The sequence below is a fragment of the Pan paniscus genome, chromosome 2, assembly GCF_029289425.2.
Source record: "Pan paniscus chromosome 2, NHGRI_mPanPan1-v2.0_pri, whole genome shotgun sequence".
NCBI classification, from domain to species: Eukaryota; Metazoa; Chordata; class Mammalia; order Primates; family Hominidae; genus Pan; species Pan paniscus.
In genome coordinates this window covers 118,127,506-118,150,693 of record NC_085926.1, presented here as the reverse complement: position 1 = coordinate 118,150,693, position 23,188 = coordinate 118,127,506, and the positions used below count along the sequence as shown (strand labels likewise).

The window sequence follows — 23,188 nt, the reverse complement described above, 5'->3', positions numbered from 1 at the left end:
GCCACATAAGGTCACATATTCACAGGCTCCAGGAATTAGGATGAGAGAGAACATCTTTGAGAAGCCACTGTTCAGTCTGCCACACCCCCATAGCCCAGAGGCTCAGAAAACCAGAATCTGCCTGTCCTTCTGGAGGAAGGCAGAGGAGAGGCCCTGAATTGTGAAATTCATAGCTGGATTCCAGAAACCCTGAAGGGTTGAGCCTTAAAGAGTATCTTCACAAATGAGGAATGAAGGGCTAGAGTAATCAAGGGGTATCTTGGCTCCACTTGGCCAATTTAGAGACAGGAAGACCAAAAGCCCTGGGAGGGCCCTTACGCCAGTGCTGAGCTGCTCCTCTGCCAGCCCTGCAGAGAGGCCTCAGTCTGGGAGTGCTGGGGGAGATGAAGGAAAAGCTGTACTGCAGCACTTCCAGGGTCAGTGTGAGGAGAATAACCCTAGGAGGTCTGATTCATCCACCCAAGGCCACAGATGACCTTGTGGTGTTGGCTCCAGTAGCTCCCAAGTAGGATGGTGAGCTGAGAGCATCCTTTCGTGGGGAGGGGGCCTTCAAGAAGGGCATCTGAGAGGGGAGGTACCAGGCCTGACCCAACACAGGTCACACAGACTCCTGGTGCCATGATGGACTCATGATGAGTCAGCAGAGGACCCAAGAGGACTTGGGTGATAATATCAATTTCAATGGCATTGAAATTGATAGCAGGATTCAGAATCCTATCTGAGATTTACAAAATTTGGTTTACACTCCATGGTCGGAGCTTAACAAATGTTTGATGGATGAGTAAAGAAATCCCAGGATCCCTTTGAGGCTACCCATAGACACTGCAGCATCATTTCTAGAATCAAGGTCCCAGGGTCCCCAGTGTCCATCACTAGGACACTTAGTTATGGGGATTCCTGAGAGGAAAACAGAGGCCTTCCCCACTGTGGCTTCCTGCGTCACTCACATTACTGTCATTCGGTGGGTCAGCAGTACCCCACAGACTCAGGCAGAGGCTCCTGTTTCTATGTTCAGCTTCATTCCTGTTAAACTAAACCAGCCCATGCTTCTGCAGAGTGTTCCTCAAGACCAGTTTCTCCTGAAGAGCTTTCCCTGGACTGCCACCGTTAACAGTCTCTCTCTTCATCAACTGAGTGAGGACACAGACATGGCACAGTGTCCTGCTTACAGCTGTTGTTCTGCTGCTAAGTGGCTGTGTAAGCTTAGACACAACACTCCTGAGCCTTTCCTAGTTTGTCAAAGAAACTGGGTGATGAGCTAGAGCATCCTGATGTGGCTAGGGAGCTGCCCTCAAAGGCTCTCTGAGCCTTGATTATTGACTTGGGTTAGAAGTTCACCCAAAGGAACTGAATTTTCAATAGCAGCAAGCACATTGTTACTGAACAAATGAAAAATAATTAAATAGCTGCATGCAACGAGAAAGTGTCATTTGAAACTTATAGCGTTCAGGTTGCTTAACCCCAGGATAGCTCCTAACTCTGGCTTTAGAATGTGGTGGTAGAAGATACTTCAGCTCTGGTTTTCTTTGACCAGTTTGGCAATGGGTAGGCAGATGGGCTAAGGCTGTTCTATTTTATCTACCTGTCCTATTCTTCCTTTGGAAATTTGTGTTTGTTTTTAGGGTGTTTTTTTTTTTTTTTTTTTTAAGATTGGGTCTCACTCTGCCACCCAGGCTAGAGTACAGTATCACAACAATAGCTCACAGTAGCCTGAAACTCTTGAGCTCAAGTGATCCTCCCACTTCAGCCTCCTGAGTAGCTGGGATTATAGGAGTGAGCCATTGCACCCAGCCCTTTGGCATTTTAAAAATTATATAACCTTAACATTCTCTATACCTTTTGTCATTACCATCTTTGAGCCCTCCAGAGCAAAGTACATTTTAAGGAGAGAATAGCTCGCGCATGTGTGTATCTATGATAGTGTCATTCCTTGGTGTTTATGAGAAAGAGTGAGAGAATGTGTTTCTGGATGTGTAATTAAATAAATAACATGTGTTCTTTTATCTAACAGCTGAAGCAATGGAAGGCATTTGAAGAGGAAAACCAAACAATCAGACGCATGGCCAAATATTTCAGCACTCCCAGCAAAAGCTTCCATACCCAGTATGGTGAGGAGGAGAACTGCCACCCGAGGGGAGAGAAAAGCTCCATGGAGAGGCTCCTCACAGAAGTAAGCTCTGCCCCTGCCTGGAAGATTCCCTGTAAAGGATCCAATCATGCATCGGTGGCCCCCAAGGCTCTTATTGCTGATGTTCTCTTTTCCTCTCATTCTCCCACTTCTCTTAACAGCAAGCAAAACCTCACCATTTCCACCGTGACACGCATCTACTTCATTCATTCAGTGGACAGATGTATAATGAGTCACTCCTATGTGCCAGGCATTGTGCCAGTGAACAATGAACAAAAGCATGGTTCCTACCCTCACAGAGCTCACAGTCTAGTGGAAGAAATAGAGATTCATTCATCAAGCAAACATGTAATTATACATTGTCATAAGAATTATGAAAGAAAAATCAGAGTGGTAAGACAGAATAATGTGTGGTAAGGGCAAGAAAACATAACTTAGACCAGTCAGAAAAGACTCATTGAGCTGAGGGCTGAAGGTTAAGTACAAATTAGCCAGGCAAAGAGTATAGGGAAAAGTATTCCAAGCTGCGGGAACAGCATTGTAAAGGCCCTGAAATGTGGTGGACACTAGCTTCCCTGTGATACATTTTCTCTCTTTTTTTTTTTTTTTTTTTGAGATGAGGCCTCACTCTGTTTCCCAGGCTGGAGTGCACTGGTACCATCTTGGCTCACTGAAACCTCCACCTCCTAGGTTCAAGCAATTCTCCTGCCTCAGCCTCCCAAGTAGCTGGGACTACAGGCACCCACCACCATGCTCAGCTAACTTTTGTATTTTTAGTAGAGACGGGGTTTCACCATGTTACCCAGGTTAGTCTCAAACTCCTGACCTCAAGTGATCTACGTGCCCTGGCCTCCCAGGGTGCTGGGATCACAGGTGTGAGCCGCCGCGCCTGGCCTCATTTTCTCTTTTTACATAGAGTAGTGTCTTCATGTCCAAGATCTCCTGGGGTCCTTACTGTCTTTCCCAGGTACTGGCTACAGATCTCAATCAGCCCATCATCCCAGAAAGTCCAGGCATGTCTACAGATGGAGAAGGGGACTAAACAAGGGCTTCTGAATGTGATTGTAGCACCAAGGGAGAATGAGGCAGCTCCCCCGGGCTTCTTTCTTCTGTATTTGAGCCAGAGTTGGCCCCTCTCCCAGACTTGGGCAGTGTGGTGCAGGCATGAAGAAAGCACGTGGAAAGGTTTGAAGGCTTCGTTGACTCAGGAAGAAGGCACAGGGCCCAGGGGAATTAGTCAGTATTTTGACACTAACTGAATTACATTCCATATTTTTTTCAGTTTAGAACCTATCTCAGGAGGTGTTATTTGGGAAACTGGGCTTTTTTTTTTTAGGACTGCTGCCTAGGTATTAATAGTCCCTGATGAGAGGATAGTGTGGTGGGGACCTAGAAAACACAACAGATGAAGGGACTCAGCACACCCAGGCACCCACCGTTCATGCCCCTCTATGGTTCTGGACCATTTTTGTCCATCAGAGTAACACCTCTCCATTTCTTTACTATTAAGTATTTCAAAGCCAGATTTCTTTCCACCTGGCAAGGGAGTAATATTGCCTTTGATACTCTGTGAAGTCTTCAAATAAGCATTTTTTTTTCCTGGCTACACAGAAGGCCAGAAACTTGGCTAGAACAGCCAGGATAGTTTTCATTCACAGTCAGCTGATGCTGGAACAGCCAAGTGGACTGACTCTTTAGCCTTATGGTAATTTGCAACGTGCTGTTTGTACTTCTGCCATGCTACCCTGTTTCCCACGCAGGGACTCAATCTGCTATATCCAAAAAGATGCTTTGAGTCTGCAGAGGAAGCCCTTCAATGGGCACAGGTGCACAAGTGGTAAGAAGCTGGCCTCCCCAGCGCACGCTACACCTGAAATCTCTTTCCCAGAACAGGCCAGAGAACAAGCGGCCAGTCCTAGGGCCCGGTGGCAGGTGTCAAGAGGTTCCAGCATCTGCATCCCCAGCTCCAGCATTGCCCGTTAGAGAAACATGAGTATCTCTCCTGGCTCAACATATGCACAGACCTTGACTCTGGCCCACGGTGTGCAGGGCCTTCCTGTGCAGGCCCCACTCCCCCACTCAGGCCTTCCTCTTACTTTCCCGTGATCTGGGCAGCCCCATCTTCTCACACTTTCCCCTCTTGCCTCTATAGCCAGGGGTCCCCCCAGAAGCTGTTTCGGACAGCATCTATCACATCTATCACTGACTTCCCTGTCTAAGAGAAGGCCAGCAGACAGAACCTTCCACAAGGCTGAAGTGCTTTCCTCATACACTCTGCAGCCAAGTAAACAAACCTATTACTTTTGTTACCTGAACCATAGAAACAAGAGGCTAATTCCATGTCTCCTTATGGCCTGCCCCCTGTGAAACATGCAGGTGGATGTTTTGCTTCCCTCAATATGCCAAAAATAATAATTAATAAGCCCATTGAAGTGCAGCTGCCGTGGTAGGTCAGATTTCAGTCTCATAATGGCAGTGCCTCACACCACACCTCTAATTAGTACGCAGCCATGGTAAAAACAGAGTCCCACTTCTTTTTCTGGAAGAAGGAAATTTTCTGTTTAGGTTGATGTTTCTAAATCTGTCACCAGCCAGCTTCTTCCCAACTCCATGTTTATAGTATCTTTCTATACTCAAAGGAGTTTATGGATAAGGCACAAAAAGACAGCACTCAGATTTCACCCACGGGAGTAGTTGCCATCTGCTGATGGGTCCTTCCTAACTCTGTGAGGCTATAGAGGCCTCCAGAAGCCCACATGAGAATGTGCATGATGGGCTTCGGGAGGAGAGGCTGGTGGCGGAGGGAGTTGAGGTCCCCCCATGAGATCCTCAGAGAGATGCCTGGCACAGCCCAGGATCACAGACACCTGAGTGTTTCCCTGTTGCTCATCCATTCTGCCCCTGACAAGTCCTTGAGTCATCTGCACTCACCCAGCAACACCCAGACCTCACCACTCTGCGGGCAGAGGGAAGGGAGGGACGACAGGCACGCATGTGCTCAGCTGAAAGTCTCTTCTACCTTACTCACCAGTCCCTCACTGGCCCTGGACTCTCTTCTGATGGTAAAAGAAGTATACTCAACCAGGGTGAAACTAGCAATACCAACTATCAGAAAAATCACCTTCCCAATTCTACAAGGGGAGCAGTGCATTTGCTTGGAGAGTTGCTAGTCAGAATATTGGACTATTTTGCTTAAGCTACTGCTCCCTTAAAGGATCATTTCTAGGCAACTCTCCCATGTAAACCTGAGATGAAACCACAGGTTCACTCTATAACTAGTAGTCCTAGTTAGCTGTTATGGACTGGTATAACTAGGCAATTTGTATTGGTTATCCTAACACAGGGAACATCCTTTTGTTTCTAGGGCATAATAAATGGAGGTCCAGATGCTCATGCCCAGCTCCTAAAGATGATAGTAACAAAGAGGTAGCATTTTGGTGTTCAGACAAGCACTTTCTAGAACATTTGCTTACATTATTGCCTTCCCAGAACCCTCGACCCCATGTCATCTGCCCCAAGTCCAGACGTTCCCTGTGAATATCTCCTCCCTGCTCTGCCTTTGAGGATCAGAAGTTTCCAGAGATGGACACACAGTCTGAACTAGAGAATCAGCTGCTGCACCACAGAAAGATGTCTGGGCTGCAGTCGTTCCCTGCAACCCACTGCCAACACTCCTACTCCTACTTCATGCCCCACAATCTCGCAGTTAGGACAGGCACACCTCTGCAGCTCTCACCTGCCAGCCCTCTCCGGCACAACTTGTTTACCAGCTAACATCCAGCGAGTAGGCAGGTCAGTAGCAGAACTGCCCCAGGCTCCTTCGTCTCCTGGGCTCCATTCTAGGGCTGCTGAATCAAGCTAGCAGGGGTTTAAGCCCAACAGTCCTTTCATTTCTTTGTGCTTCTTCAATAGTTCTGATGCTTGCACTCCTTTAGGTGAGTGGTTCCCAACATTTTTGGCACCAGAGACCAGTTCCGTGGAAGACAGTTTTTCCACAGATAGTGGTGGGGGGATGGTTTCGGGATGAAACTGTTCCACCTCAGATCATCAGACATTAGCTTCTCATAAGGAGTGTGCAGCCTAGACCCCTCACATGTGCAGTTCCCAATAGGGTTTGCGCTTCTGTGAGAATCTAATGTCTCAGCTGATCTGATGGAAGCTCAGGTGGTAATGCTTCCTCACCCACCGCTCACCTCCTGCTGTGCGGCCTGGTTCCTAACAGTCCATGGACTAGTACCGGTCCATGGCCCAGGAGTTGGGGACCCCTGCTTTAGGTGAAATCAACAGCTGATATTGCCACATGGTAGCTTTGGCCACTCACTCCCAGAGGTCCAGCCTAGGGAGGTGATAACACCAACCTGAGATTCTCTTTGGCCCCTCTCAGCTCCAATCTTATTTGATTGTCACAGAAATCTCCACCCTTCTCCTTGTTCTTCCCATTTTCTAGGCTGTTTAGTAAGAGGCAAAATACTTGTTCTCCTACTTCTTCATCCCCTGGAGATATGCTTCACATTTATCTAAATTTTTGCAAAAGTGTGATAAACTCCAAGTGGGACCATTCCAAACATTATTCAGCTCATACCTGCGGAGTGGCCTGACCCTCTCAGTTCTGGGAAAGGTGAGAGGGCGCTGCAGTGGCCAGCAGGCACTCAGACTGGGCCTCCTTGCTCTTCATAAGCAATGCCGCACAGTGTGGGGATGTAAGGAGAAGACCAAGATAATGACAATAAATCATGGTTGGCCTTTATTGAGCACCGTTTATGTCAGTTATTGTGCTAGCACTTTACATGCATCAACTCATTTCACTGGAGGGAGGCACCTCCTTAGAACCTGAGGTCACCAGCCAATACACTGGAAGAACTGATATTTCAGCCAAGGTTCTTTGAAAGCCACACCTTCTCCACGATGGTGGGCACTATGGAACCCTCGGCGGCATCTTTTGTTGATGGTTTTGCTTTTATTTTACAGAAAAATGCTGTGATTGAAAGCCTGCAGGAACAAGTAAACAACGCCAAAGAGAAGATTGTGAGGCTGATGTCAGCTGAGTGCACCTATGACCTCCCAGAGGGGGCTGCCCCACCTGCCTCTTCCCCGAACAAGGACGTCCAGGCGGTAGCCTCGGTCCACACCCTGGCAGCTGCTCAGGGGCCTTCGGGTCACCTCTCTGACTTTCAGAATGATCCTGGCATGGCTGCCCGGGATTCCCAGTGCACTTCAGGGCCCTCCTCATATGCACAAAGCCTTGAGGGGCCTGGGAAAGACTCCAGCTTCTCCCCAGGGAAGGAGGAGAAGATATCTGACTCAAAAGACTTTTCTGATCATTTAGACTCAGGTTGTAGCCAGAAGCCATGGACTGAGCAAAGCCTGGGTCCAGAAAGAGGAGACCAAGTCCCCATGGACCCCAGCCAGAGTCTCCTACCAGATAGAGGCGGCTCAGATCCCCAGAGACAGAGGCATCTGGAGAACTCAGAGAAGCCCCCAGAGCGGTGGTCACGGGTTAGTTCAGTAATCAGGGAGAAACTTCAGGAGGTCTTACAAGATCTGGGCCTGGGCCCTGAGGCTTCCCTCTCCACCGCCCCCTCTTGTCATCAGCAAACCTGGAAGAACAGTGCTGCCTTCAGCCCCCAAAAGATGCCCCTCTCCAAGGAGCTGGGCTTTAGCCCTTACATGGTGAGGAGAAGGCGGGCAGCTCAGCGGGCCCGCTCACACTTTCCTGGCTCTGCACCCTCATCTGTGGGGCATCGGGCAAACAGGACTGTTCCTGGGGCACACAGCAGGCTACATGTGCAGAATGGGGACAGCCTCAGCCTGGCCCCACAAACTACTGATTCCAGAGTACGAAGACCATCTTCCAGGAAGCCTTCACTACCTTCAGATCCTCAAGACAGACCAGGTACCCTGGAGGGCAGCAAACAAAGCCAGACAGAGCCCGAGGGGGCTAGAGGGAGCAAAGCAGCCTTTCTTCGCCAGCCTTCTGGTTCTGGCCAGGCCCCAAGTCCTGCTGCCCCATGCCTCTCCAAAGCCTCACCTGACTTGCCTGAACAGTGGCAGCTGTGGCCCCCAGTGCCCTCAGGCTGTCCCTCCCTGTCTTCTCAACACAGCTATTTTGATACTGAGTCCAGCAGCTCAGATGAGTTCTTCTGCCGCTGCCACCGGCCCTACTGTGAAATCTGCTTCCAGAGCTCTTCTGACTCTAGTGACAGTGGCACATCAGACACTGACCCTGAGCCTACTGGGGGGCTGGCTTCCTGGGAAAAGCTGTGGGCCCGCTCCAAGCCTATTGTGAACTTCAAAGATGACTTGAAACCCACGCTGGTGTGAAAAGCAACAGAGCTGGTCTAGACACAGAGGTCAGTCCAAGAGAAGCTGTACCAAGGCCCACAGGAGAAGAGCCAATTTCGGGTCTTTGGGGAACAGATTAGTGCCCTGCATTTGACCAGCCCATACCATGTTTCAGCTAGGCTCACTGTGTTACTTTGAGTACTTCTTGATCTATAAAAAGAGAGGCATTGCCTGTCCTGTTACTACCTCGCAGCCTTACTATAAAAGACTCCAGTTGAGTGACTATGAAAGACACTGACTCCTTGGATAAAAGGTGCTGAATGAACACATAGGATTTTCTGTCCAGGTCAGCCTACATTCTGTAAAACTCTTAATATATTCAGATGGATGGCTGAATGGACAGACAGATGGAGAGATGCATGGGAAATTTCTGTAGAACTTGAGGTGTGGACTGTGACCCATCAAACTGGCCTTTTGGTGGACAGACCTACCAGGAAGATAAGTCTCCTACATCCTTGGGCCTCCCACTCCTGGAAGGCAGTGGTTTTATTTCTGCTGAATGTTGTGAACAGCACCTCCCTAGATTCCAGCTTCTGGCCAGACCCAGCTCAGAGCCACCCCTACACCACTATTTCTTGATGGTGTCTTTCCACCATTATGGCACTTTACCCTCCTCTCTGAGACAGATCTCCATGCGCCCACAGGCTTCCCAGATCTCTCCCTTGGGATCGGATGTACCTGAGGTCCTGACTGTCCCCACTGTCCCCTTGTCCTGTGGCTCATCCTCTTGATTCACCCACTGATGCAGTTTTGTACTGCGGGGAGGCACACACCAGCAATTTCTGTTGGGGTATGGGAGAACCTGTTGGTCAAGAGTGCTTTTGGTTCCATTGGGGTTACATGACTACCAACAGACACATAAACCTGGAAGCCAAATGGAGAAATAAAAAGGAAGACATGAGGGACACGAAGACAGGAAAGAAAACAGGATTTGAATATTTCACTTGAGTCCAGCATAGTACTTGGCAATATCATATTTTTGTGATTCCTTTTGATAACCCTGTGAAGTAGACACTTTCATTTTTACAGACAAGGATTATGAGGCTTAGAGAAATGAGGTAGTTTCCCGCAACATCACACTGCTGGACAGAGATGTACGCACAGCTCCTGGGACTCAAGTAGGTGGGTTTTCCCAGGGACACATGGCTTCATGTGTTCTTCTGGGAATGGCAGGTGACGCTTGGCAGACGAGACAACAAAGCAAGGCTCATGTAAGAAAGCTGGGATGTGCTCCCCTATAGTCCAGAATAATAGACCTGGGTCCTCACCTCAGGAAATGGGCCTCCACTTCCTCACTGCCAAAGGCCACACTGGCACCTCCCAAGGGAGCTGGGGAGCTGGTGAAGGATGAGTGCGAGGAACTCAGCCACCACCAGAGCCACAGGGAGAGCACACCTGGGTCCACTGTGCTTATTGCTGAGCTGGCTGTCATGTCCAGGCTGTCCCCTGCCCCGAGTCCTGTGTATACATCTGTGGGTGTGCACATGTTTGCATGAAGGAGTTCAGGCCTTATTAAATATGCTCAGAGGGGGGCATTTGGCTCTAAATGTATCATCAATTTATCATGGAATCTTGGGGGCTGCTGACACCCCTGGACTCTCCAGGCACTGAACCATGAGGCCCTCCTGGAAGCACAGCTTCTTCTATCATCTACTTTTAAACAGGAATTTCCTAATTTATTCTGTGCATGGGTTTGCAGTTTCTTCTTGTGCTGTGTGTGTGCTGTCCAAGTGGTACCATAATAAAAGAGAAATGACTCCCGAGAGGAGTCTTTTCAGAAATTGTAATCTGGGGCTGGCCAGGAGGGGCCCGGAGAAGGCTGACCCACCCAAAGAAGGGGAACCAGAGAAGCCATCAGAGCTGCTGCCGGGCTACCCTGGGTCCCAGGGTACCTTCTACCAAAGTTCCATTTGAACAGATTCTTCTGTGTTCTCCCTAAGAAGCCTCTTATCCCAGAAACACTCCCTCAATGGACATAGGAAACCCTGGAGACCCTGGACTCTTCCTGCCCCTGGGGGTCCTGTGGCTGGGCTCCCCCTCCTGCAGCTCCCTTCCTCCCAGCATGCCACCACTAGCAGCCCACCATTCATTCATGTGGACTCTAAATCTGGCAATCCTTCTAGCCTTCTCACTCTGTCTGCTTCTAGAACCTTAGTCCCACCATCGCCGCCCTTCTACATCTCTATCCTTCTGTTTAGAATTTTTTTTCCCACTTTGTGCCCTTGTGAATTATTCATCCTTCAAGGCTCAGGTGGAGCATACATTCTTTCTTCAACCTTTCCCAGCCATCCCCAAAGAAAGTTGATTGATTCCCTAGTTAAATAAGGAAGGATGGGCTGGAAGCAGTGGCTCACGTCTGTAATCCCAGCACTTTGGGAGGCCGAGGCGGCCGGATGACGAGGTCAGGATTTCAAGACCAGCCTGGCCAACATGGTGAAACCCCGTCTCTACTAAAAATACAAAAATTAGCCGGGCGTGGTGGCACATGCCTGTAATCCCAGCTACTCAGGAGCCTGAGGCAGGAAAATTGCTTGAACCGGGAGACAGAGGTTGTACTAAGCCTAGATGGTGCCACTGCACTCAAGCCTGGGTGACAGAGCAAGACTCCGTTTCGAGAAGAAAGAAAGAAGAAAGAGAGAGAAAAAAAGAAAGAGAAGGAAGGCTGTCTTAGGGTCTGTATTTTGGACTCAACTATATAGAGGCTTCTGTTATCCATTTGACCTAGAATGACTTTGTAACGCTTGCCAGACCTGATTGAAATTTATCATTTTGTTCAAAAGCAATGTGCAAACACCATAACTGTGCTCAACAAAATGTTGCCACCAAATGTATCATTTACTCTGTGCATCACCCCTACCCTTCCCCACCTCCTTTCCTAAATTTTTACCTAAGATCAGCTAATCCAGTGATGAAATCCTTAAAGGGCTGAATGTGCCATGACTTTTGGCATGCTCTTGATTGTTCTGCTCTTGAAGAAAGGGCAGTAAATTGTGCAAAGGAATCCTGGAGAAGTAAACATTGCCTCTGCTGCTGTCATCTGAGCTATACATGTCTCTGTTGGTCCTAAGGCATAGCATGGAGCCAGGCCTGATTCTAACCCCAGCATATGTCCTCTGCTGTTGAAAATCTTGGAATTTCAACATTTGGATTCCATCCTGATCCCAATGTCTTTCCCTGTCCTGGTCTGCCACAAACCCTCTTTCCTTAAAGGATCAACTTGGCCTTCCTAGAGTTCATAGAGGAGAAAAAAAGCATCAGAGGCAGGAGGCCTGTTTTTAAAGAATGATATCACTTTGAAAGAGGAAAAGAGAAAAGTCAATGCAAGTTCTATAAAATCTCTTCTGTATCTGTGTTTATCGTATTATCTTTACATGTGTCTCCTCCACAGATTCCAAGCTCCTGAAAGCATTGAGCATGTCTTCTCCATCGTTTTTCTCCTCTAGAGTAGCCATTACAGATCTTTGCACAAAGTATACACCCAACAAATGCTAGATGGGTGGATTTCTGGGTAGATAAATGGGTGAAACAAAGGAAGGCAAAGCTTCTGTTTTGGGGCCAGAGCGGAGGAGCAGGAGGAAAAACACGCATCTGGTTCCACTGCCTTCCGGTGAGTTAACAGCATGAAACTACATCACCTGCAGACCCAGGAGTCACTGAATTCTGAAAATGACAGTACTTTAAGTTTGTTGGGGGGTTGGGGAACAGGGCAATGAAGTTTATGGAAGAGAAGCGCAAAGTTCTTGATAAAGTTCTTGTCTTAAAGACGTTTTCTTTGCAGGCTTGTTAATGAGTAACAAGCAGTATTAGCAGAAGAAAGACCTGTTTGTCTCTTATCACCAACAGCTTCCTGAGTCCCCTTTCTCAGAACTCCAAACAAAACAGTTTCTCTGTTCCCTCTGGCCACTGCACTTTTCCCAGTAACACAATCTGGGCTCTGTTAAGGAAGGGTTTGTTTGTTTATTTATTTATTTTTATTTTTTGAGATGGAGTCTCATTCTGTTGCCTTGGCTGGAGTGCAGTGGCGTGGTCTCAGCTCACTGCAACCTGCACCTTCTGGGTTCAAGCAATTCTCCTGCCTCAGCCTCCCAAGTAGCTGGGATTACAGGCACCTGCCACCACACCTGGCTGATTTTTGTATTTTTAATAGAGATGTGGTTTCACCATGTTGGCCACACTGGTCTCGAACTCATGACATCGTGATCTGCCTGCCTCGGCCTCCCAAGAGGGAGGGTTTAATGCAGACAGTGGTGTTTAGGAGGCTGAAAGCAGGAGAGAGCTTATCACTTTGCCCTCAGAGTTTGCTTTCCCTATCCCTGGCACCCACTCTGATGTCTTGCTCCTTGAAACATTCTTGACCTTAGCATTCCCCAATCAAACCACATTTGAATAAGAGAACATCTTGAGATGTTTTGTTCACCACTTAAGTCACAAGAAGACAGGAAATGCCAATGCCACAAATCAAAACCTGTTGTGAACTTGAAAAGGTCTGTGTCAAGGTTTCCCAAGAAACATTAGGCTCAGAGAATAAGTGCCTGGGAGACACCCTGGAAAGGTCTGTGGGTGACTAAGAAGAAAGCAAAAGGCTAGGAGAAAAAAAGGGAAGATGGATAAGAAGTTCAGGCACAGTCCCATGGCTCACGCCTGTAATCCCAGTGCCTTGGAAGGACAAGGCAGGAGGATTGCTTGAGCCCAGGAGTCCAAGATGAGCCTAGGTAACAGAGTGAGAACCTGTCTCTACAAAAAATAAAAAATCAGCTGTGTGTGGTGGCTCATGCCTGTGGTCCCAGCTACTCGGGAGGCTGAGGCAGGAGGATCTCTTGAGTCTGGGAGGTTGAGACTGCAGTGAGTTATGATTGTGACACCGCAATCCAGCCTGGGTGACCCAGTGAAACTTCAACTCAACAAGAAAGAGGAAGAGGAAGAAGAAGAGAAGAGGAAGAAGAAGAGAAGAGAAGAGGAAGAAGAAGAAGTCCAAACAACAGAGAGATGAGAAGAGAGATGTGGTGAAGGAGCAAGCCAATCAAAGAACAAAAGGCATCCTATGTGGACAGTTTGTGGCAATGGCCTCTCACATAAATAAATGTACTGACGCCAGTTCTAAGTTGAGAGGTGAGGCTTGCTTCTGCGAAGAATGGCAGAGATATCCTTGCAGAGTCCTTTCTTTAGGGCATGTGTGACTGTTCATTTCTCCACTTTTCCCGTTAAGACTGTGAGCTCTTTGAGCTTAGAACTTGTTATAATTATCTTGGAATCCAGTACCTAGCACTGTGCCTGGCACATGGTCAATGCCCAGCAAATGCTTGTCAAAAGAAAAATCAATCAAGGGAGGAAAAATGACCTCACCAGAACTGTCTTAAGGGGCACCCCAGGGAAGCACAGCTCACAAAAGTTCAAGTGGGAAGCCAGGCTTAGGTATCTCTTCAACTTATGTGATGGATGGCAGTGTTGCTGCTTCACCTAAATTTAAATCCCCCGTGATAACATCTTGAACCCTTTGTGGAAAGAAGGCATTTTAGATGGGCTCTCTTCATTAATTTTTGTACAATAATTTTCTATCCCCACTGCGATGCCTGGGTTTTAAGTCACCTGCATGACCATGTTGCTTTCAGCAAGTTCAGAACCTCTTTATGGCTCAAAGGCTCCCAACTGCCACCTGGGGTAACAACACCTACCTCATGAGGTTATGAGGGCTAAATGAATTAATATTTGTAAAATGGTTTGAACTGTGCCTGGCACGCAGCAAGTTTCATATGTTTGTTGAATAAAAATAAGTAGATAAAAAGTCTTAGAAAGGAAAACACAGATTTATATGCAGAAATCCTCTTTATGTTTTCTTGTGTTACACCAAAATTCCTCATCTTGGTCTTCAATTTGTTCCTGAGGGAAGAGATCTGGAAAAGCAAGGATAGCCTTTTGGCTCAGCCCACTTTTGGGGAAATAGAATTTTCTGCCTGAACCCATCTGAGCCAGGTGCATTTACTATAGGGAGCATATCCATCTGCAGAACTCAAATATCAGGGTGAGGCCAGAAGGAAAGGTATAGTTGGAAAGCCAGGAAATTCGATTTTTTTTAAAAGATGGAGCCAAGAGACACTAATTTCCTTAGTAGAAATATTATGCACTTTGGCTGGGTGCAGTGGCTCATGCCTCTTATCCCAGCAATGTGAGAGTCCGAAGAGGGTGCATCACCTCAGGTCAGGAGTTTGAGACCAGCCTGGCCAATATGGTGAAACCCCATCTCTACTAAAAATACAAAAATTAGCCAGGCGTGGTGGCTTGTGCCTGTAATCCCAGCTACTCAGGAGGCTGAGGCAGAAGAATCACTTGAACCCAGGAGGTGGAGTTCGCAGAGAGCTGAGATCACACCACTGCACTCCAGCCTAGGCGACAGAGCAAGACTCTGTCTCAAAAAAACAAAAACAGAAAGAAAAAGAAATATTATGCACTTTGTAATAGAAGAAAATATATGTAAGATATCTGCTATGCACCACTTAATACTCATCTTATTTAATATTTATAACCACCTAGCAAAGTAGTTATTGACTCTGTTTCACAGATGAGGAAACTTTAACTGGGAGAGGTTAGGTCACTTGCCAAAAATCACACAACTGGTTAGAGGCAGAGACTGAGTTTGCACTGAAATTTGACTTCATTCCAAAGCCTTTTGTGGACTCCCTAAAGCTGGTTACAGAGCATGTGCTACAGGCATGCTACCAGAAGACAGAAGGAATTTCAACCCGGCAGGGCAGGGACCCAGCCTGAGGTTTTCTTAGGACACCAAGGTTTCCTTAGGAAAAGCAAGCTGGTCTGGTTCTGTAAGCATATTGCAAAACTCTCCATTGCTGAGTCATTGCATCAGCATCCTGGAGGCTGGAAGGGAGCTCCCTAGAGCTACCTGGTCCTCCTCAGTTTCAGAAAGCTCAATGCAAAATACAGGTGATACTGACAGCAAGCAGTCTCCCTGTTTAAAAAGACCACGGTCAGTCCTGCAAACTGAAAAACTTTTCTCAAGGATTGTGCTTTGTAAGTGGCACAAAAAGATGATTCTGCGCAAGAGACCCAGAAGACCCTGTGGCAAATGGAAACAGTGCCACTCTCAGATCTTCTACTGAGCTGAGGGAAGAGCCACAATATCTCTTTTTTTTCTTTTTCTTTTTCTTTTTTATTTTTTATTTTGGAGATGGAGTCTCACTCTGTCACCTAGGCTGGAGTGCAGTGGTGCAATCTTGGCTCACTGCAACCTCTGCCTCTTAGGTTCAAGTGATTCTCCTGCCTCAGCCTCCTGAGTAGCTGGGATTACAGGTGCCCACCACCACGCCCGGCTAATTTTTGTATATTTAGTAGAGATGGGGTTTCGCCATGTTGGCCAGACTGGTCTTGAACTCCTTAACTCAGGTGATCCACCCGCCTTGGCCTCCCAAAGTGCTGGGATTACAGGCGTGAGCCACTGAGCCTGGCCCACAATCCCTTTTCAATTCAAACCCACTTTGCTAGAAAAATCTTCATTCCTCCCTACTTCCTGCAGGATGAAATCTCACCTTGGTTTGGGGCTTGAAATCTCATTTTCCCCACTAGACTGTGAGCTCTTTGAGCCTAGAACTTGTTATAATTATCTTGGAATCCCCCACACCTAGCACTGTGCCTGGCACATGATCAGTGCCCAGCAAATGCTTGTCAAAGAAGAATTAATCAAGGGAGGAAGACTGGTCTCACCAGAACTGTCTTAAGGGGGACCCCAGTGAGGCACAGCTCACCCTCCCACTAAACTTACCTAAAACTCTCCTTGTTCCTGCCAGCTGGGTTTGCTGTCTGTATCTGGGGCATACCTAGGCCCAGATCAGGCTCAACACTTTTGTTCACACCAGCTGCTTTCTCCTTCATTCTAACTACCCCAACCTGAAGTAGCTTTTACTCTTTCTGACCAGTTCCAGCTGTCCTCAGATTTATTAGGCAATAAATTGCATACTCCTGATATGCCCCCTGACAGCAATTCTACTGTTGTCTTGGGCTGTTCTATAAATCCTTTATTGTTAAGGTTTCACATGCTCACATCTTACCTGTTCAAATAGATTATCAGATACTGGAGGGCAAGTGCCTTGTATAATCTATCACTGCATTTTCATGCTAGCCTCTGCAGTGCCTGACACCTAGGTGTCAACCAACATTTCTAGGTTTATTTTGAAGATGGGCCAACTCTCTCTATGCTCCCATCTTTCTGTTTTTACCAAGAGTGTCCTGAACAGACAAAAAGTAATTTGGTAGCAATTTTCTGTCAGAACATATTTGGAATTTAACATTTCTGAGAATCTCTGCTGGCTCATTGGAAATGAAGGAAACAAACATTTGCTGAGGGCCCACTATGTGCCAGGCACTGTGATAGGAGCTTACATATACAGCTAGAAGAAATTGAGCCAACAAGACCTGAGGAGGAAGGTTCCTGTCTCAGCCCATTTTCTGCTGCTATAACACAATACCACAGACTGGGAAATTTACAAAGAACAGAAATGTATTTCTCACAGTTCCAGAGGCTGGGAACTCCAAGATCAAGGCGCTGGCTGGTTCAGTTGCCTGGTGAGGGCTGCGTCCTCCAGAGAGGAGGAGCATCGAGTCTTCACATGGTGGAAGGCAGAAGCATCAATCAGACAAATGCTATATGAAGCCTCTTTTGTAAGGGTCTTAGTCCCATTCAGCTGGGAGAAGCCCTCATGACCTAATCACCTCTTAAAGGCCGAAATCACCTAAATTTAGGTGACCTAAATCACCTCTTAATACTATCACCTGAATTTTGGGGTGGTCACATTCAAACCATAACAATCCCTAAAACCCTGGACCCAATGTCTCCAATATCCTCAAAAAACAAAAATAACAAAACACCTTTCTGGATGGTTTCTATCCATGAACAGCTGCAGAAAGCTGATGGGGACCAAAAAAAGAGGGAAACCAGCTTAATTAATCCTGCTGCTGTTGCTGCTGCTCCCACCATAAAATATAGTAAAAATTGGAAGTGGGATACAGATCTGTCAACACATTCTTCTGATGTCACAAGTAGGCACTTTTACGCTCAGGACAAGGAGGCCATACCAATGGAATGCAGACTGGTGCCTTATTTCCAGCAGTTACCCTCATCACTCCAGAACTGTGGGTGTCCCATGACTGGGCCAGGGTGGCCTGGGCCTTGCGGTCAGGAGCCACTGCTGTCAATCCACATCCTAAAAGGATTTCTTCTCTCTCAGGTCCTGCCTGCAGATCCCGCCTGCAGATCCCGGGATGTACCCGGTCAAGGTAGGGTTTTAACATTAGCCTTTTTTAAGTTCCCAAGATGATTTTAATGTGTGGCCAGAGTTTTTGCCTCTGAGCTTTGTTTCTGACCTCCTGGGATGCCAGAATGAAGATTCTGCATTCTGTGCATCACCCTATCCCCAAGCCTTGATCAACCCTGGCCTGAGGCAACCCCACTCCTCCCTAAACATAGCCCCCAGGCATCAAGGAAGGCAATGGATTACTAACATTCTGCTCCACTATACTCCTTCCTGTTCCCCTCTTTTATCTGAAGTGCGGGCCCCTCCTCTCCGGGAGCCTTTTCCTATACACCCTCAGTCCCCTGCACCTTCCCTCTTGGCAAGTTATGATCCAGCACCTGGCCAGCACATACTCACCCACTACCTGGTGGTGGAATACAGCCACTCACATGGTCATGCTTTGTCTCCTCCCAGAAATCACAGACTCCTTGGGGACAAGAAACATTCCTTGTACCTCTTTATGCTTTAACAGTGACGAGCATGGAATGCTGTGCACACAATAGACATAAGAGGCGCTTAAATATTGACGGGAGGAAGAGAGGGAAGGAAACAAGGAAGGATAAATTCTTATTCAGCATCTCTCATGAAGCTTGTGGTGAAACAATGAACAAGTAAGTAAAAGATAAAATAGTTTCCAGAGAGTAGTATGTGTAATTTAAAAATTAATAAATCAGCATAAGGAGATGGGCAATGGATGAATAAATAAATGAATGTATGAACTTACCAAATTTCTGGTAAATGCAAACAACACAAATATTTAAGTTATGCCCACCCAGGATTTTTCCCACCAGATGTATAGAGCTAGAGGGAGCCACTAAATGTTTAAATTAGTTTGTGAGGGCTGTCATAACAAAATACCACAGACTGGGTGGTTTAAACAACAGAAATTTGCTGTCTTACAGTTCAGGAGGCTAGAATTCTGATATCAAACTGTCAGCAGTGTTGCTTCCTTCTAAGGATTGAGGGAAGTATTTGTTCCAGATCTCTCTTCTTGGCTTGTAGATGTCCATCTCTTCCCTGTCTTTTTTTTTTTTTTTTTTTTGAGATGGAGTCTCGCTCTGTCGCCCAGGCTGGAGTGCAGTGGTGCAATCTCAGCTCACTGCAAGCTCCACCTCCCGGGTTCATGCCATTCTCCTGCCTCAGCCTCCCAAGTAGCTGGGACTACAGGCACCCGCCACCACACCTGGCTAATTTTTTGTATTTTTAGTGGAGACGGGGTTTCACCATGTTAGCCAGGATGGTCTCGATCTCCTGACCTCGTGATCCACCTGCCTCAGCCTCCCAAAGTGCTGGGATTACAGGCATGAGCCACCGCGCCTGGCCTCTTCCCTGTCTTTTTACATTGTCTCCCCTCTATATGTGTCTCTGTATTCAAATTTCCCCTTTTTTTTAAGGATACCAGTCATATTGGATTAGGGCTCTGATATGCCTTGGCTCTGTGTCCCCACTTAAATCTCATCCCCAATTGTAATCCCCATAATCCCCATGTGTTGAGAGAGGGACCTAGTGGGAGGTGATTGGATCATGGGGGTGGTTTCCCCCATGCTGTTCTCATGATAGTGAGTGAGTTCTCATGAGATCGATGATTTTGTAAGTGTTTGACAGTTCCTCCTTCAGATTCGCTTTCTCTCTCACACACACACCTGCTGCCATGTAAGACATGCCTGCTTCCTCTTCCGCCATGACTGTAAGTTTCCTGAGGCCTCCCCAACCACGTAGAACTGTGAGTCAATTAAACCTCCTTTGTTTAAAAATTGCCTAGTCTCAGGTATTTCTTTATAGCAGTGTGAGACTGGACTAATACAGTAAATTGGTACCAGGAGTGGGGCACTGCTATAAAGATAACCTGAAAATGTAGAAGCAACTTTGGAACTGGGTAACAGGCAGAGAAGTTGGAACAGTTTGGAAGACTCAGAAGAAGGCAGAAAGATGTGGGGAAGTTTGGAACTTCCTAGAGATTTGTTGAATGACTTTGACCAAAATGCTGATAACGATGTGGACAATGAAGTCCAGGCTGAGGTGGTCTCAGATGGTTATGAGAAACTTCTTGGGAACTGGAGCAAATGTCACTCTTGCTATGCTTTAGCAAAGAGGCTGGCAGCATTTTGCCCCTGTGCTAGAGATCTGTGGAACTTTGAATTTAAGTGAGATGATGTGAAATTGGAACGTATGTTTAAAAGAGAACCAGAGCATGAAAGTTTGGAAATTTTGCAGCCTGATGATGAGATAGAAAAGAAAACCCATTTTCTGAGAAGTTCAAGCCAGCTGCAGAAATTTGCATATATAATGAGGAAGCAAATATTAATTACCAAGACAATGGGGAAAATGTCTCCAGGGCATGCCAGAGACCTCTGCACCAGCCCCTCTCATCACAGGCCCAGAGGCCTAGGAGGAATAAATGGTTTTATGGGCCTGGCCCAGGGCCCTGCTGCTTTGTGGAGCCTTGGGACTTGGTGCCCTGCATCCCAGCCACTCCAGCTCCAGCTGTGGCTAAAAAAGGGCCAAGGTACAGCTCAGGCTGTGGCTTCAGAGGGTGCAAGCCTCAAGCCTTGGCTTCCACATAGTGTTGGGTCTGTGGGTGCACAGAAATCAAGAATTAAGGCTTGGGAACCTCTGCTTAGATTTCAGAGGATTTAGGGAAATGCCTGGATGTCCAGGCAGAAGTTTGCTGCAGGGGCAGAGCCCTCATGGAGAACCTCTGCTAGGGCAGTGCAAAAGAGAAATGTGGGGTTGGAGCCCCCACAGAGTCCCCACTGGGGCATTGCCTGGTGGAATGTGAGAAGAGGGACATGGTCCTCCAGATCCCAGAATGGGAGGTCTACCAACAGCTTGCATCATGTGCCTGGAAAAGCTACAGGCACTCAATACCAGCCATGAAAGCAGCCAGGCTGGGGGGCTGTACTCTGCAAAGCTAGCCCATGAAGGAGCTGCTCAAGACCATGGAAGCCCACTCCCTGCATTAGCAAATCCCAGATGTGAGACATGGAATTAAAGGGGATCATTTTGAAGCTTGAAGATTTAATGGCTGCCCCACTGGGTTTTGGACTTGCACGGGGCCTGTAGCCCCTTTGTTTTTAGCCCATTTCTCCCATTGGGGATGGGAGCATTTATTCAATGCCTGTACTCCCATTGTATCTAGGCAGTAACTAACTTGCTTTTGATTTTACAGGCTCATAGGCAGAAGGGACTTGCCTTGTCACAGATGAGACTTTGGACTTGGACTTTTGGGTTAATGCCAGAATGAGTTAAGACTTTGGGGTTCTGTTGGGAAGACATGATTGGTTTTGAAATGTAAAAAGGACATGAGATTTGGGAGGGACCAGGGGCAGAATGATATGGTTTGGCTCTGTGTCCCCACCCAAACCTCATCTTGAGTTGTAATCCCCATAATCCCCATGTGTTGAGGTAGGGACCTGGTAGGAGGTGATTGGATCATGGGGGCTGTTTCCCCTGTGCCATTCTTGTGATAGTGAGTGAGTTCTCAAGAGATCTGGTTGTTTTATAAGTGTTTGACAGTTTCTCCTTTAGATTCTCTCTCTCTCTCTCTCTCTCTCTCTCTCTGTCTCTCTCTCTTGCCTGCTGCCATGTAAGACATGCCTGTTTCCCCTTCTGCCATGAATTGCCTCAGCCCAAGTTTCCTGAGGGCTCCCCAGCCATGCAGAACTGTGAATCAATTAAACCTCCTTTGTTTATAAATTACCCAGTTTGGGGTATTGTTTATAGCAGTGTGAGAATGGACTAATACAGAACCACACTAATGACCTACTTTAACTTGATTATCTCTGTAAAGACCCTGTCTCCAAGTGAAGTCACGTTCTGAGGTACTGGGGATTAAGACATCAATATACTAATTTTTGGAGGGGCATAATTAAACCCATAACAGTATCCAAACAAAGTTTTCACCTTTCTATCACAATCCACAGATTATTCAGGGTTTGTCACTTAAAGATTCCTTTACTCAGTTCCTTGAGGGCAGGAACTCTGTTGTTGTTCACTCCCATGTTTTAAATAATAGTGACTGGCACATGGAAGATGCTTCATCCATGTCACATTGAATTCACTTTTGTCCAAGAAAACTCAGGGCAGAGGGTGAAGTCATTTAACCCAGGAAGCTAAGAAAGGTTCATAGCCTGCAGCAATTCCTGGAAATCTCTGAGTCAAAGGAAATTATGTTTCCATGACACAGAATCTGACTCTGGATTTCTTAATTAGGGGTATTTGCATGATGAGAGGAGACTTGTTTCTGAATAATCATTGCCCTCCTCCTCTCAAATTAATGGCCATTGCTTCTGACATCCGAATTATCTCTACAGCAACTACATGAGTCAGAGAGAGAAGGTTTGGCTCTCAGGAAGGAAATGAAAGGAAAGAGGGAAGCCTCTTAAGACGTACTGGAGAAAAGGTGACCTCACAGCTCAACCTCTCAGTTACCAAATGCAACAGAAACAACAAAATAGCTTTCAACTGAAGGTCTTCTCACCTCAGAATATGTTGCCAGTTCCCTTCTAGCAGCTCAGTAAAGGTACCCACAGTCCCACACCAGCTGGGCCCCCTGCCCTCAGTCCTTGGACCAACTGTGAGCAGCTCAGCACCCAACCACCTTGAGAGAAGCCTCCCTGGGTGCGAGAGCTATGGGCTGTCACCACCGTGCTGACATACATTATTTGAAACGCTGAGGTCCACCATGTGCTGTTATTGCCTCCTAAAGACTTCAGATACAATGTCTCAATCTAGCTATCCTGAATTCTCTAAAGGAGGTATTCAGAAACACCTGACCTGCTTCCCATGTCATCTTACATCACAAAAATGTTGAACAAATATGTCAGCAAAGGCTTTATCAGAGTTGGCAGTATTCTTGAGATCTACCTGTTCAGTTAATTAGGAATGAGAAATTTGGCCAGGCACGGTGGCTCGTACCTGTAATTCCAGCATTTCGGAAGAGAGAGGCGGACGGATTGCTTGAGCTCAGAAATTCCAGAGCAGCCTGGGCAACATGGCAAAATCCTGTATCTACAAAAAATTAGCTGGGCATAGTGGTGCACGCCTGTAGTCCCAGCTACTCAGGAGGCTGAGGTGGGAGAATAACTTGAGCCCAGGAGGCGGAGGTTGCAGTGAGCAGAGATCGCACCACTGCACTCCAGCCTGGGTGACATAGTGAGACCCTGTCTCAAAAAACAAAAACAAACAAACAATGAGAAGTTAGCCAGGCATGCAGGCTCACATCTATAATCCCAGCTACTTGGAAGGCAGAGTTATGAGGATCACCTGAGGCCAGGAGTTTGAGACCATCCTGAGCAACATAACAAGACCCTGTCTCAAAAAAAAAAACATGTTATATAGTTAAGCAGGAAAAGGTTCCCATGCTTTCTTTTCTACCAGCTGGCAGCTGGCATCAGGTGTCCATCAGATTGAGCACCGA

General features: G+C 47.1%; 1 protein-coding gene across 3 annotated transcripts in view; it reads left to right on the top strand.

Annotated features, from left to right (window-relative positions):
• The window catches only part of GPR156 (G protein-coupled receptor 156), a 132,984-nt gene extending 110,541 nt beyond the window's left edge, over window positions 1-22,443 (top strand). For 2 of the 3 annotated variants that reach the window (XM_055110335.2, XM_003825161.5), the window contains exons 9-10: window positions 2,012-2,170; window positions 7,097-11,869. In XM_055110335.2, coding sequence (XP_054966310.1) covers window positions 2,012-2,170; window positions 7,097-8,449 — 1,512 coding nt within the window. In that variant the 3' untranslated portion in view covers window positions 8,450-11,869. Of the gene's footprint in view, window positions 1-2,011; window positions 2,171-7,096; window positions 11,870-17,703; window positions 17,753-18,241; window positions 18,381-22,082 lie in introns of those variants that run through there. The other variant, XR_008624849.1, reaches the window with a different exon arrangement.
• Window positions 22,444-23,188: the final 745 nt, after the last annotated feature.